Below are 15,696 nucleotides of genomic sequence, written 5' to 3' on the forward strand. Positions count from 1 at the left end.
ATGTACCCTCAAAGAGCCTACTAACTTCCAGGAAAGACAGACTCACTACAGAGGCAGCACAGCTGCTACGTGGAAGCTGCAAATGTGCAGGACATAGACCAAGAAAAAGGTACTTTTTCTGGGGTGTCAGGGAAGGCTTCCCTAAAGAGTTAATGTTTGAACAAATTTTGAAGGATGGCAAGCAGTTGGCCAAAGGAGGAAAGAGGACAAGAGCAAAGCAGATGCAAAGTGAGGAGTGGCAGGTGGCAGAATTGTGATCCAGCAAAGATTTATTTCTACACGACTGTGTCCTGCAATTGCAGAGGTGAGTGCACGGCCCCATTTCAGCAGAGGAGATCCACGAAGAGAACCTTCAATGCTAACTGCTTTGAATAAATTTAGCCTTTAAAAATACCATGCCCAGGTATTTATTTTAAAAACAAGACACATGGGTTTAGAGGCAATGTTTGTGTTTGGATGAGTGGTGTGAGTTGGAGGGAAAGTTTGGGGGAGTTAATCTATTTAGCAAATGAGTTGTTAAATTAATTTGTTTGATTAAAATCTATTTAATCAAACAATGTGATGTCCGTATGCCTGGTATTAGGTCACAAAAATGAACAAGAGAGAGCCACTTATCAGCGTGGCTAGAGCTTTGACAGCTTTTTGATGCAGAGTGAACTGTGGGTGACTGACGCTGGTTATCATGATCATGAATTTAAAGTCATATTGTTGATGTTTCTTGTTCATTTTTGCTTTTATGTTAATTTACTTTTTGCCTCCTCTTTACATTGTGCCTAAGAACAATTTGAGAATTCAACACTTGTTTGCCATGTATTCCAGTCCTATATTTTTATAAGTAGGTTTCTGAAATACAGGACTTATGTTTATGGCCACTTTATGGTGTTTGTTTTCTGGTCAGCTTCTCTCACCAATGTTCACTCTCTCCACTCAGGAATACTTTCCCTCAGCAATACTGCAAGGCAAGCTCACATCTTCATCTCTGAGCTTGGAGTGAAAGTATTAAATATCAGCGATGTTTTAAACTCCCTATCTGGTTATGTAATTTGTCCACTCTCCCTGCCTGCTTCTCTGCACCTATGGCACAAGGGCCTGGATCCCAGAGCGAACCATCGCAGCTCCTTACCACACAGGGACTGGGCTTCCCTGCCCACACATGACCTTCTGTGCAAAATATCTTCTCTCTTTTGTTCAATTGTTACTTTCAGGAAAATTCAGCCCTAGGCTTCCTCCTGTGAGAAGCCTTTCTCCATCATCCTGGGGTCAAAATAAGTTCTGAGTGTTCCCTGTGGATTGGACCAAGTGGTGGGTCTACCTGACACCGACGTGGGCCCTGGTGGCTGGAGTCTTACCTTGCTATATCTGCATTCCTTGTACCTGCACATCTGTATGTATCCCATGACGGTTTACAGAAGAGAAGTGAGTGATAAGAAGAGACTTTTCCCTGCATTATCCTCATTTACAAAATTCACCCACTGAAACACCAAGGAAGGTAAAATTATGGCCTGGGGAAGGGGCATTTTTGCGGAGGGGACAGAACATTTGGGGATGTAAGTTATTTAGGGAGGGGCCAGGAGATTTGCAGAGGGGACAGGATGTTTTGGGATTTGAAAGGTTGTTTGTGGAGATGGGTAGAATGTTCGGGTTGGATGGTAGATGTTTGGGGAGGAGGGCAGTGTTTGGGAAGGATATAGGGTATTTGGGGAGGGGACAGTATGTTTGTGGAGGGGATAGACTATTTGGGGTGGAGACAGAATATATGAGGAGGGGGTAGAATGTTTAGAGAGGGGCAGCAGACTTTTTGGGATAAACACTTGGTATCGAGATCACTGATGTGGAGTTATGGTACATCCATTTAAAGTCTGTTTCTATTACAGGGTATCGATAAGGAGTAGAAAAGTTTCATAATCTCTCTATTCCTGAATTTTATCATCTGAAAATAGGTATAACAACAACCCTCATTGGATGTGCAGATTAAGTAAAATATTGAATGCCAAATACTCATGCAATGCATGATGCTGAGTGAGTGCTAAGAGTTTGCTACTATTAATATAAGAGTAATATGGGTAGTAGCAGCAGTAGTAATTAGTGTTGCCTTAAATAAAAGAACAATAAAGAGAAATGAAGTTTCTGAGCAGTCATCTCAAACCCACTTTATTCCTTTCCCCCCACCCAGCCTCCCATGGAGAACCACAACTCCTCCAGGGTATCTGAATTTGTGCTTCAAGGTTTCCCCCAAGTGGGGCCTATCCGGGGCTGGCTTTTTCTCCTGCTGCTGCTGGCATACCTGTTTACTATCTGTGGCAACTTGCTCATCTTCTTAGTCATAAGACTGAATGCAGCTCTACACAAACCTATGTACCACTTTATCAGTATCCTCTCCTTCCTGGAGCTGTGGTATACAGCCACTACCATCCCCAAGATGCTGGCTAATCTTCTCAGTGAGAAAAAGACCATTTCTTTCACAGGTTGCATCCTTCAGATCTACTTCTTCCATGCCTTAGGGTCCTCTGAATGCTTTCTTCTTACTGCCATGTCCTATGACCGATACCTGGCCATCTGCCGGCCCCTCCACTACCCTGCAATTATGACCTCAGCACTCTGTTTCAAGATAGCTGCTTGCTGTTGGACTACAGGCTTCCTGTGTCCCATTTCTGAAATCAGCCTGGTTTCCCAGCTCCCCTACTGTGGGGACAATAAAATTCCACATATTTTCTGTGACTTGCCACCTCTGCTTAGCCTGGCCTGCAAAGAAACATCTGTTAATGTCCTAGTCGACTTTGCTGTTAATTGCTTCGTCGTCCTTGTACCCTTTTCCCTTATTATGACTTCTTATGGAAGAATCATTGGGGCTGTACTGAAAATAAAGTCAACAGCAGGGAGGAAGAAGGCCTTCTCCACTTGTGCCTCCCATCTTATTGTGGTCTTCCTCTTCTTTGGGAGTGTCATCTTCATGTATGTACGGCTAAAGAAGAGCTACTCACCCACCCTTGACAGGACATTTGCGGTGGTCTACTCTGTAGTAACACCCATGGCCAACCCCATCATCTACAGCCTTCGTAACAAGGAACTCATTAGGGCCATCAAGAGGACCATCTTTTGCAAAGAGGACAAAACGAGTCCCTCTCACCACTGACTTTCTGCCAGGGTCCTTCCTGTGCTTCAAAGTCCAGCTGATAAAAGTTCTGTGTGCTTCTGTACTGACCTTCAAGAATCTTCCCCTCATCATCCACAAAATGGATTCCATCTCCTCTTACCTCCTCCAATGCTTTGTTTCTGTGTTTGTTTGTTTTTTTTTTCTATTTTCTACACCTTTACTCATTCTATTTTTTACTTAATCATACCTTCAACATTTAAACATGCTTTAGTGTCTCTATTCTAACAAAAAGGCACACACCTTTCCCTGGATACACATTTCCAGCCGGCTCAGTCTATTTCTCTGCTCCCTTTCCAATCCACCCTCTCAGGTTAACTGATGGCACAGCTACCTCCTGCTCATTCTTCCTGTTCATTTTGCATTTCATTCCAATCTGATTTTGGCTTAGACCTTTAAACCAATCTTTAGCCAAGGTCAGTAAGGATTCTAATCACTACTGGAGTCCACTCCCATGTTAATTACTTATGCTGAGAAAGAATTGCTAATGCATGTAGCATCTTCCTGCTCTCTTCCATCTCCTCCAGTCTTAGTGTAGCAGAACCTAAATATCTACAGAACTCAACTCGCTTCTGTCCACTTCCCAGTTTGTTTTACTCCTAGTCTTATTTTTTTTTAAATGGCCACACTATAACCCTTTTATTATGATAAATCTATAGCTAGGCAGAGAAATACAAAATGTGTAAGATAAACAGTAGGTTACTAATTAAAATATTATTGAAGTATGGCATATGTACAGCAAACTATACTATAGAACACAAATGTGCGACTCGGTGAGTTGAATGAACTCAATGTGTTCACAGATTGAACTCTTATGTAGTGAGTTTTCTGATGATAGGAAGCATCTCCAGAAATTTCCCATGTTCCTACATAGTTAACCCTCCTTTCCTCACCCTCCCTCAAGTAGAGTCAGTAAGTGAACAAGTATTAATACTGTAGATAGATTTTACCTGCTTTGGTATTTTACATAAATTGATTAAATAATCTATGCTCTTTTGTATGTGATTTCTTTCTTTTTTAAAGTTTATTTATTTATGCATACAAGAACTGGGATACAGGCCAGAGGTGTGGGGTGTGAGGAGATTCACCAGAGACAGAGTGGGGAACAGAACAGGCAGACTGACTGAAATACACTGCTGAGGGGAGCAGCAGGTGAGACAGAAGAGGTCTGCTGTGCCATGTGTGTAGCTCCCTGGCAGAGGATCTAACTCATGCTGCGTGGCTGCAGATAGCTTCATAGGTTCTGTCTTAACCTCTTGCACCACTAGGGAGGCCCAATTCCTTTCTTTTTTGAAGAATAACCTGGTTGAGGTAACATTGCTTTATAACATATCAGTTTCAGATGCATAGCATTTTAATTATCTGTTTGTAAGCACTGACTATTGAAAACCACCAAATGACCACTTTCTGTCCATTATCACACAATCTTATGTCTAGGAGATTCACCCCTTTTGTCTTAGATAGTTGCAAGAATTTCATTCTCACTGTGTGGAATTCTATTTTGTGACTCTGCCACCATTGATGAACATTTCATTGATTTCCAATTTTCCCCTATTAACACTACTATGAATACAAGCATTGTAGTGCTCATATGTTCTCCTTGTGGCTTGTGCATGTCAGGGAGTAGACTCACGGTGATGTTGGATATACACCCATTTATCTTTAGTGGATATTGCATCAGCAGGACTCATCAAAATATCAGGAAAAAATCCAGCAGAATCATTACTAGATAGGGAATTTTCAAGAGAGAGGCAGGAAGTTTGTTAAGGGTTGTGATGCTTTGTGACAGACATTTGAAAGTAAAAAATTTAAGTAAATTTAGTGCTAAAATTAAATAAATTTCTTGTAATTAGGTAAGATGACTTAATGTTTAATAAACAACATTAGCAAAGGCACAGAAACAAGGAGAGGAAGGAACTCAGGGAGAATTAAGTAGTATGCCTTGAATTTCTTTTTCTCTTATTTTTCCTTTTTTTTTTTAAGATTTATTTATTTATACAAGCACTGGGTACAGTCAGAAGCGCGGGAGGGTGAGAGAATTCACCAGAGCCAAAGCGGAGAGCAGAACAGGCAGACTGACAAAGTACACTGCTGAGGGGAGCAGCAGGTGGCAGGAGAGGTCTGCACACCATGTGGGACCCTCACCAGCAGCCAGGGATCTAACCGGCACTACAGAGGCTGTGGGCAGCTTCGCAATCCAGCACTCAACCACTGCACCACCAGGGGAGGCCCTATTTTTCCTTTTTTAAAAAAAGATTTATTTATTTATTTATTTATGCATACAGAGCTGGGGTGCAGGCCAGAGATGTGGGAGGTGAGAGTATTCACCAGAGACAAAGTGGGGAGCAGAACAGGCAGATGTACTAAGGAGAACAGTGGGCGAGACAAGAGAGGTCTGCTGCACCACATGGGTCAGCTCCCTGCCCTGGGATCGAACTCGTGCTGCAGTGGCTACAGACAGCTTCATAGTGCTGGTCTTAACCCCTTGCACCACCAGGGAGGCCCATTATTTTTCCTTTTTATTTTTTTAAAGATTCATTTATTTATGCATACAAGAACTGGGGTACTGGCCAGAGGTGTGAGGGGTGAGAGGATTCACCAGAGCAGAGTGGGGGAACAGAGCAGGTAGATCGACTGAAATACACTGCTGAGGGAGCAGCAGGCAAGTCAGGAGAGGTCTGCTGCACGGTATGGGTCACTTCCCTGGCAGGGGATCGAACACATGCTGCAGTGTCTGCATCTTATAGTGCTGTGCCTTAACCCCTTGCACCACCAGGGAGGCCTTATTTTTCCTTTTTAAAATTAAGATATATAGGGCCTCCCCTGGTGGCTCAGCGGTTAAGTGCTGGGCTGCGGGGCTGCCTGCAGCCTCTGCAGAGCCGGTTCATTTCACCGGCCGCTGGCGAGGGTCCCACAAAAAATAAATAAATAAATAAATAAGATATATACACACATGCAGAAAAAGACACTTTTTTAGTGCAAATCTCTATGAATTTTGACAAATACATATGATATAACCACCACTACACTCCAGAAACAGAACGATTCTATTAGCTCCAAATCCCTCCAGGACATGATCCTTTGTAGTCAGCCTCTACACACTTGCAGTCCCTGGCAACCATCAATTCATATTTAGTTCCTATGTTTGCCTTTTCCAGAATATCTAAAATGTATAGTCTTTACATTGCTGTCAATGGAATTAAGGAATCTGGTGTCTTTCCTTAGCATAATGCATTTGGAGCGTGCCTGTATTTTTGCATGCATAAGTTTTTTTTTTTTTTCCTTCTGTTGTTGAGTAATATTCACTTAAGTGGACTACCACAATTTCTTTATCAAATCCCTAGCTGAGACACACATGAGTTATTTCCAATTTGCTATAAACATTTGCAGTTGTGAAAAGTTATCAGGAAAAGCAAAGGGTATGGCCATTAGGCAGATTTTAGTGCCTTCTCCAGGGGTAGGAATTTCTGGAATTTTGTTATTTTTCTCTTCCTGGTACAAGAAGAGACACCCTAGAAAAGATTTCCCTTAGAAATTTAAATGTCTCCTATATTGACCTGGTTTTCAGAGCTTCTCCTATGACTGTTCTTTCTTAAAAATAATTAGCCTAAAACAGTCCTCATGCTAAAGAAGCATATTTTGGGGTGGAAAATTCTGCTCCCTTCAGCTGGTTCAGTCGTCAGGCAGTAAAAAATTACAAAGGGTTGGTCAGTGTAGATGTAGTTAGGCTTTATCTGTAGGTGGTGATGATCTGTATAATGATCAAGGAGAGTATCTTTATCATGGGAAAATCTGTAGTTCAACATTTGCTCACACACCTATAGAGCTAGGGAAATTGGAAGGGAGTTGGTAGTATTAACAGAGGCTTTTCAAGGATAGAGCATATTCTAATAGCGTCACAGAAAAGAAGCTATAAAAAGGGAAAGAGAAAAGAATAAAAATTTAATCTAAACTTAGTAATTTGGCCCATAGTTGACTTGTAGAGATTCAGAAAACTTGAATAAAGATATAATCATAAAATCATAAGTTATTATTTGTAACAATGAGTGAATATATACAAATATATATTTTCAGTCAAAATAATTTTGACTCAAAATTAAATTATTGGTGATATGGTGCACCTTGAGGAGAGACAAATAAAACACAGAGATCCCATAACCCACCTGTGTCAACAGAGTTAGTGCACACCCTGGTAAGAGTATGCCAGATATATCCCAGCCTGATGAGAGGTAGGGTGCATCTCAGAGAGGGACAAAAGGTACACAGAGATCTGCCCTTCCAGACCCCCAGGGGCCTCAACCCCAACAGTCCCCAGCACCCTAACAGGAGCACCCAGAAGTCATGCCCGCTGGGCCCAGTGGCCGGTGGCCCCATGCATAGAACAAATCCAAAAGCTTACAATCAGGATAATGAACATTACAAATGGTCAAGCAAGACCTCTTGGGACAGGTAAAAGGAAAGTGGCCCTAATACCCACAAACGTGACACAGAAGAATTTCTCTGCCTGACAAAGAATTCAGAATCACCATAATTAAAAAACTTAAATATGAGTAAAAGGAAAAGAATGATATGAGAAATAAAATCAAACAACCAAAGAATGAGAATGAATCTTTAAATGAGAAAATAAAGGAACTGCAGGATATGAAAACATCAATGAAGGAGCTAAAGAATTCCGGGAAAAGCCACTAAATTAGAACAGATGAACTGGAAGAATGAAGCAATACTTTCAAAGACACAGATATAAAAAGAACTATAAACTAGAAGGAGAGTTACAAAGGAAAAAGAAAGAAAAAAAACTTTGAGAACTATCCAACATCATGAGTAAAGGGAGTCTGAGTCATAGGAATCCCACAAGGTGAAGAGAAAGACAAAGGAATTGAGAAAATATTCAAGGAAATAATTGAAAATAAGTTTCCAGACATGACAAAGGAATGAAAATAGACATACAGGAAGCTAGAACACAATTACTGCAACAAAAAGGAAAACTACAACAAGCCACACAATCGTAAAGCTTCCAAGAATCCAATACAAAGGAAAAATAATGAAGCTGATGAGGGTTAACAAACAGATAGCCTTACAAAGGAAAACCGATTAGGCTGATGTCAGACTTCTCTGAAGAAACACTAGAGGCAAGAAGAGAATGGAGTAACATTCTCAAAAAACTCCAAGACAAAATATGCCAAACAAGAATACTTTATCCTGCAAAACTCTCCTTTCCTATATGAGGTAAAGATAAGGACATTTTCAGATGAACAAAATCTTCAGAAATTTGCTACTTCTAAAACCCCACTCCAAGAAATATTACAAGAAGCCTTATAATAGAAACCAAGAGAGGAATGAACAGGAAGAACTGAACGTGGTAATGAATAGAACCACAAAATGATGAACAAAATGCCAATTGGCTGTTTTAATTAGTATAACCTTGATCAGGTCACCCTCCCTTTCTAGATTCCAGTTTCCTCTTTTGCAAAATGAAGACTTAGGACAAGATGATCTCCATAATAGCAGGCCCTCCTCTGCCCCCATTCTTTGAACCTATGCTTAAATTCTCCAAGGCTATGGGTAATGAAACTGTGGGATCTAGAATGTGGAGTGCAAAGGATTTCTTCCAAAAGCATTTTTGGAGTAAGGGAGCAAAGTATTATTGCAAAGGACCAAAGTAAGATCAATACAAATATACACAATTGGTGTGTGTTTTCAGAGTCCTGACTCCAGCATTTGGGGTGCGAGGGGAGGAATAAGAAACAGACTGAAGAGCTATAGGAGGGGTCTGGATTTCTGGATTTCCATTGCTTTTTCCATTAGCGGCCACAAGCGTGCTACACCAAGGCAAGGTGCCAAGCACTCTGGGAGATAAGGTACAGCATGAGAGGGAATTAATTTCAAAATTCTCATGGATCATTGCTTTGGGACGATAAGACACATGCATAAAAATAATTGCAGCACACACAGGATAGAGGAAAAGTGAAGAACAGCTGGGGATATAGAGGCAGGAAAGATTCATGTTCACCTGGATGGTCAAGGAAAGGAAGTCGGAGCTCAAACCAGATCAGGGTTTGGATAATAGTCTGGCTTAGGATAAGTGCATTCAATGACACACTGCAAACAAATGAACTAATTCTTTCAACAAATAATTACTCGATATGTACATTGTACAGGAAAAAATACTAGGAGCTGAATTACAGTGTGAGTCAAAGTTGCTATCTGTCTTAACTGATCTTATAATTTACTGGTGAAAAGAGAAAAACACACACACAAATATATTGAAATGTGTGTTATGAAATACCAGTGGATAGTGAACATAAAGAACGTTGGAAAATAAGGTATTTAGAGATAGGGTTGGTGCCGAAACCTATGGGTTCTTTTTTTTTTATTTTATTTTTATATTCCCATACAATTGCAACCCCCTTATTTTGAATCCTTATTTTAAGGTTAAATATTTCCTTAAAAGGTTTTTACTACAGGACAGCAAAGTCAACCAAAATAATCTTACTCTTTGCAATCAGAAAATTTCCTAGTGAGACTGAGTGTTTAAAAAGGGGTGGTGGATAGTGGAGGCTCTAAAATCTGTTCAAGTGAAATAAAACAAGCTTCAAAACACTGAGTGACATCTTTTTTTGTTTTTAAAGATTTATTTATTTATTTATACAAGCACTGGGTACAGTCAGAAGCGCGGGAGGGTGAGAGAATTCACCAGAGCCAGAGTGGGGAGCAGAGCAGGCAGAAGGACCAAAGTACACTGCTGAGGGGAGCAGCGGGCGGCAGGAGAGGTCTGTGTGCCATGCGGGACCCTCCTCTGGTGGCCGGGGAGCAGCCAGGGATCGAACCAGTGCTGCGGAGGCTTTGGGCAGCTTCGCAACCCAGCGCTCAACTGGTGTGCCACCGGGGAGGCCCTGAGTGACATCTTTTTACTAAGGGAAAATGTCATCAAATTATAAAAGACTTGCGCTTCTCAACTGACATTCAGCTTGCTGATATTTAAAATGAGTATTAAATCAAATTTGTTAAGTAGATGAGTATCTCTAAACAATAATGAGGTGATACTTTGTTGGAGGTCCCAGATAGACATATGCAAAAATGTAACTTTGTTTTAAAGTATTCCTGGTTGGGGGGACTATGATATAAAACCATAGGGAATTTCCTTGATTTTTATTTTTACATGAATACTTCATAGTGTTGTTGCTCTTTCCAGAGAGACAAACTGAAGCCAGTCTGAGAAAGGTTGAACATTGTATTGAGGGTAACGGAAGATTCTTCAATGGAAGGAAGGATCCTGGAGGCAGGACATTTCTACTGTGCCCCTAACTCATGGGATTTGGGGTTGTGTTGGATCCAGAAGACTGTTTTAGAAAGAAGGTGTGTAAATGACAAAGAGTGAATTTTAGTTCATAAAAACTGAATTTCAAACAATTCACGTGTACCTTTATCCTGGAGGCTTTTAATGTAATGACTCCTTATTAGGAAAATTATAACAATCTTGGAAACACTGAAAAGGAAATGGTGTAGTGGCTGCAAGGGAAAGAAATGTGGGGGTCGCCTAGCCTGTACTAGACTTTGTTTTCTGCCCATTAACTTTTTTATCTGAGAGGGAGACATTCAAAGCTAGTCGTGGTGTTCTCACAGAAAGCCAACATCAGACCTGATCACTCTGACCATGAAGAAGTGAGGAGGGAAAAGACCTCTTAAAATTCATGTATAAGCAAACATGTAGGTGAGATCAATTTAGAAATCACATGGAAAAGCATGTGTCCTAGCTAATGAGTGACTGCTCTTTCTTTATCAAACATAGGCTTAGTCTTCCTTCTAGATAAGATTCATTAAAACACTCAAGTTCTAGTAGCAGACAGGATCCAACCCATGCCAAGCACAACTTCATTTCACTTGTGATCTTCTCACAGGAGCCCCCACCCCTGCACCCACTCCTAGAACAGGCAGCTCCTACAGGAGAGGCTTCTCAAGAAAAGAGCAGCGTGGGACTGCATCAGGCACAAAACTGTGGAAATAATTGATGGAAATGATGGTGAAATATAAGTATTCCTGGCCTAGAGCTAAGACACGGAGCTGTCAGAGAACATGTGTTAATGGGAGTTGTGATGGGGGAGCGGGGTCATCTCTCTGAGCCAGAGACCGAGAGTCTTCATGCAGAAGTCACAGGGGTGGTATGGAGGATGGGAGGGCGAGGTAGCATCCACCGGGAAGGCCCTCTGGGCCCTCCTGCAGAAGACAGACTGGCCCTTCTCTCCAGTGCCCTCCTGGGAGCCCAGCCTGAGTCTTGCCTGCCTCTGGGGCTGGGGTCCCTCCCTTGTGGCCTGAAGCACTTGAGGTGACTCTGGGGACTCTTCCCATGGGGATGGGACTCAGGAGGAGGAAACGTGCCTGGATCCTGTCTTGGTCTCTACATATATCAGAGGCAGGTACAAGAGAGTAGATACTGCATCATGCTCCATGATTGGTAGGTGATGGGGGCACACTAGCTGGAGCAATTGGGGGCTGAGAGGTGGGTCCCATAATAAGAGATCTGAAAGAGACAATATTTTGAGATTCATATTGGTTCAGTGGGAAGATGACTTAAATGATTCAGATTTGGAGTGCTCATTTTTCAGAATCATAAAGTAGCAGATTTAGAGGGGACTTTAAAAGCCTTCATGACTGTTATCCTCCCTAGCCAACACTTAAATCTATTCTACAACCAGAGATTGGTTAGTGCCTGCTTAAAAATGCTGAGACATGGGTAGATGCATCCTGCCCTGCCTGGGCAGAGGTGGAGGTTCTGAGAAAATCATTCATGCTGAGGCAGCTGTGACAAGGCAAGAGACTTGTGTGTCTCAGCAGCAGCTGTATTTGAAAAATTGGGTGGCCAGAGAGGGTCACACAGACAGTCGCTAGGAGGCTAAAGTCACTTGGCGATGTGGGAAATTTGAGATGGAGACGTCTTCAGAGTATTCCTGAAACTCTTCCTTGTTTCAAGTCCTTACTTGACCTGCAAATATAGTTGCTTCAGAAAAGCTAATTTGCAGAAAGACAAAATATCAGTATGGGTACCTACAACCAAAGGATGATCAAAAATATGTTTTCAATTACATTTTTCTGGGTAGGTCAAAGTACTGGGGTTTCTTCAACAGGATTAGGAGGTGGGAGGCAAAACTGTTGGAGAGGCTTTCTTTTAGGTAGATGGAGCTGGAGATATTGAGAGGACAGGACATGTTCAAGTGCAATCGAAAAATATAACTTACATTCAGGCCACAAAAATTTAAACACACTCAGGACACATTCACTGTGTTACTGGTATGCTCATTGTTCCGGGTATTGGTAGGGGAATATACAATGATTAAGGAGGTGTTGCATGTACCATCAAAGAGCCTACCAACATCCAGGAAAGACAGACTCACTACAAAGGCAGCACAGCTGCTACATGGAAGCTGCAAATGTCATCAGGACATAGAGCAAGAAAAAGGTCACTTTTTCTGGGGTGTCAGGGAAGGCTTCCCCAAAGAGTTAATGTTTGAACAAATTTTGAAGGATGGCAAGCAGTTGGCCAAAGGAGAAAAGAGGACAAGAGGCAAAGCAGATCCAAAGTGAGGAGAGGCAGGTGGCAGAATTGTGATCCAGCAAAGATTTATTTCCACACGACTGTGTCCTGTAATTGCAGAGGTGAGTGTGTGGCCCCATTTCAGCAGAGTAGATCCACGAAGAGAATCTTCAATGTTAACTGCTTTAAATCAACTTAGCCTTTAAAAACACCATAACCAGGAATTTTTCTTGCATCAGGAAGATGGGTTGGGAGCAATGTTTGGGTTGGATGAGTGGTGTGAGTCGGAAGGAAGGTTTTGGGGGCTGTACCGATTATCAAATAAGTTGTTGAATTCATTTATTTGATTAAACAGATTTTATTGAATGCCTGACATGTGATGTCATTATACCTGGTTTTAGGGTTACAGAAATGAACAAGAGAGAGCCAATTGTCAGCGTGGCTAGAATTGGATGGCCTCTTGATACAGAGTGTACTGTGGGTGGCTGATATGTTCATGCTCTTAAAATCTCATGGTTTGTGTTTCTTGCGATTTTTTCATTTATGTTTATTTTCTTTTTGCATCTTGTCACAATGTGCTAAAGAAAATTAAGAGCATCCAATACTTGCCTTGTATGTATTCCTGGCCTACATTTTTATAAGTATGTTTCTGAAATGCTGGATTTGTGCTATTAGATTTATGCTATTAGCACTTTATGGTGTTTGTTGCTGGTCTGCATTCTCTTACCATGCATTGGTCTCTCTGAGACTTTTCCATCAGCAAAACTCGCAAGGCAAGCTCACATCTTCAACTCTAAGGTTGTATTAAAAGTATTAATTATTAACAATGTTTAAAACTCCATCTGGTGTCATTTGTCTAATATCCTTCCCTGGCTCCTGGCTCCCTGCATCTTTGGGACAAAGACACAGATGGCAGGGCGTGCCATCCCAGTTTCTTAGAGCACAGGGATGGGCTTCCCTGTCTACATGTGTCCTTCTCAAAATTTATCTTCTCCTCTTACAACCAATTGTTACTTTTTCTGGAGAATTCAGCTCAAGTGCTTCCTCCTGAGAGAAGCTTTTCTCTATAACCTTGGGGTCAGAACTATATTCTCCTGAGTGTTCCTCATGGACTTAACCATGGGGTGTGTAAACCTGGCTGACAACTTGAGCTCTGGAGCCAGGAGTCTTACCTTGCTGAATGCAGATTCAGCACCCTTTGTACCTGAACATCTGTACCCCATAAAGGTTTACAGAGGAGAATTGAGCAACAAGAAGAGACTTTCCCTTGCATTATCCTCATTCACAAAAGCACCGTGCAAAATTTCAAGGTAAAAATTACGGCCTGGGGATGGAGAAAGCATATTGTGGCGGGGGCCAGAACGTTTTGGGAAGAGAACAGGAAGTTTAGGGAGGGAACAGAATATTTGGGGAGGGGGGCAAAATGTCTAGGGAGGGGTACAGCATTTTGGGGATGACTGCATGGTATAGAGGGAGCCAGGATAGAGATATAGTACATCTATTCAAAATCTGTTTCTGTGACATGAGGTCTATACGAAATACAAAAGATTCATAATCTCTCTATCCCTGAATTTTATCTTCTAGAAAAGAGGTATAACCACAACACTCACTGGATATGTACAAATTAAATAAATATTGAATGTCAAATGCTTGTACATTGTATGATGCTGAATGAGTGCTAATAAGAGTGAGTTATTAATCTTAAAGTAATAATAGAGCAGTAGTAATTAAAGTGTTTCCTTTAAATAAAAGAATGATAGGGAGAAATGAAATTCTACATTGGCTGGGACAGTCACCTCAACCCCACATTCTCTCCTTTCCTCCCCACACAGCCTCCCATGGAGAACCACAACTCCTCCAGGCTGTCTGAATTTGTTCTTCTTGGTTTCCCCAATGTGGGGCCCATCAAGGGCTGGCTTTTTCTCCTGCTGCTGATGGCATACCTGTTCACTATCTGTGGCAACTTGCTCATCTTCCTAGTCATACGACTGAATTCATCTTTGCACACACCTATGTATAACTTTGTCAGTATTCTCTCCTTCCTGGAACTGTGGTATACAGCCACTACCATCCCCAAGATGCTAGCCAATCTTCTCAGTGAGAAAAAGACCATTTCTTTTGCAGGTTGCCTCCTTCAGACCTACTTCTTCCACTCCTTAGGGGCCTCTGAATGCTACCTCCTTACCGCAATGTCCTATGACCGATATCTGGCCATCTGTCGGCCCCTCCACTACCCTGCAATTATGACCTCAACACTTTGTTTCAAGATGGCCGCTTGCTGTTGGACTACAGGCTTTCTGTGTCCCATTTCTGAAGTCATCCTGGTCTCCCAGCTCCCCTTCTGTGGTGACAATGAAATTCCACACATCTTCTGTGACTTCCCACCGCTGCTTAGCCTGGCCTGCAAAGACACATCCATTAATGTTGTGGTTGACTTTGCCATCAATGCCTTCATCATCCTTATCACCTTCTTCTTTATTATGTCTTCTTATGGAAGAATCATTGCGGCTGTACTGAAGATAAAGACAACAGCAGGGAGGAAGAAGGCCTTCTCCACTTGTGCTTCCCATCTCGTTGTAGTTCTCATCTTCTTTGGGAGCATCATCTTCATGTATGTACGGCTAAAGAAGAGCTACTCACCCACCCTTGACAGGACATTTGCAGTGGTCTACTCGGTAGTAACACCCCTGGCCAACCCCATCATCTACAGCCTTCGTAACAAGGAACTCATTAGGGCCATTAAGAGGACCATCTTGCGCAAAGAGGACAAAACGAGTCCCTCTCACCATTGATTTTCTCTCAGGGTCCTTCTTATGCTTCAAAGTCCAGCTGATAAAATTTCTGCATGCCTCTGTCCTGACTTTGAAGTGTCTTCCCATTATCTTCCACACAATGGATTTCATCTCCTCAAACATTTTGCTTCTGCACGTGTTTCTTCTATTTTCTCCATCTTAATTCTTTCCATTTTTTTCACTTGATCCACACTTTCAACATTGAACAATACTTTACTGTCTCA

At 41.8% G+C, this 15,696-nt stretch overlaps 2 protein-coding genes across 2 annotated transcripts; both read left to right on the top strand.

Moving 5' to 3' along the window:
- Positions 1–2,179: 2,179 nt before the first annotated feature.
- LOC311180541 (olfactory receptor 6N2-like) lies at positions 2,180–3,133 on the top strand (the record flags this gene model as incomplete). The annotated part of the gene is made up of 1 exon (XM_084248469.1): positions 2,180–3,133. One exon carries the CDS (start codon positions 2,180–2,182, stop codon positions 3,131–3,133), a length of 954 nt encoding a protein of 317 aa, XP_084104595.1.
- An 11,385-nt stretch (positions 3,134–14,518) lies between these two features.
- LOC311180542 (olfactory receptor 6N2-like) lies at positions 14,519–15,472 on the top strand (the record flags this gene model as incomplete). The annotated part of the gene is made up of 1 exon (XM_084248470.1): positions 14,519–15,472. One exon carries the CDS (start codon positions 14,519–14,521, stop codon positions 15,470–15,472), a length of 954 nt encoding a protein of 317 aa, XP_084104596.1.
- Positions 15,473–15,696: the final 224 nt, after the last annotated feature.

The sequence above is a fragment of the Talpa europaea genome (genome assembly GCF_964194135.1).
Source record: "Talpa europaea genome assembly, chromosome: 12".
Classification (NCBI taxonomy): Eukaryota; Metazoa; Chordata; class Mammalia; order Eulipotyphla; family Talpidae; genus Talpa; species Talpa europaea.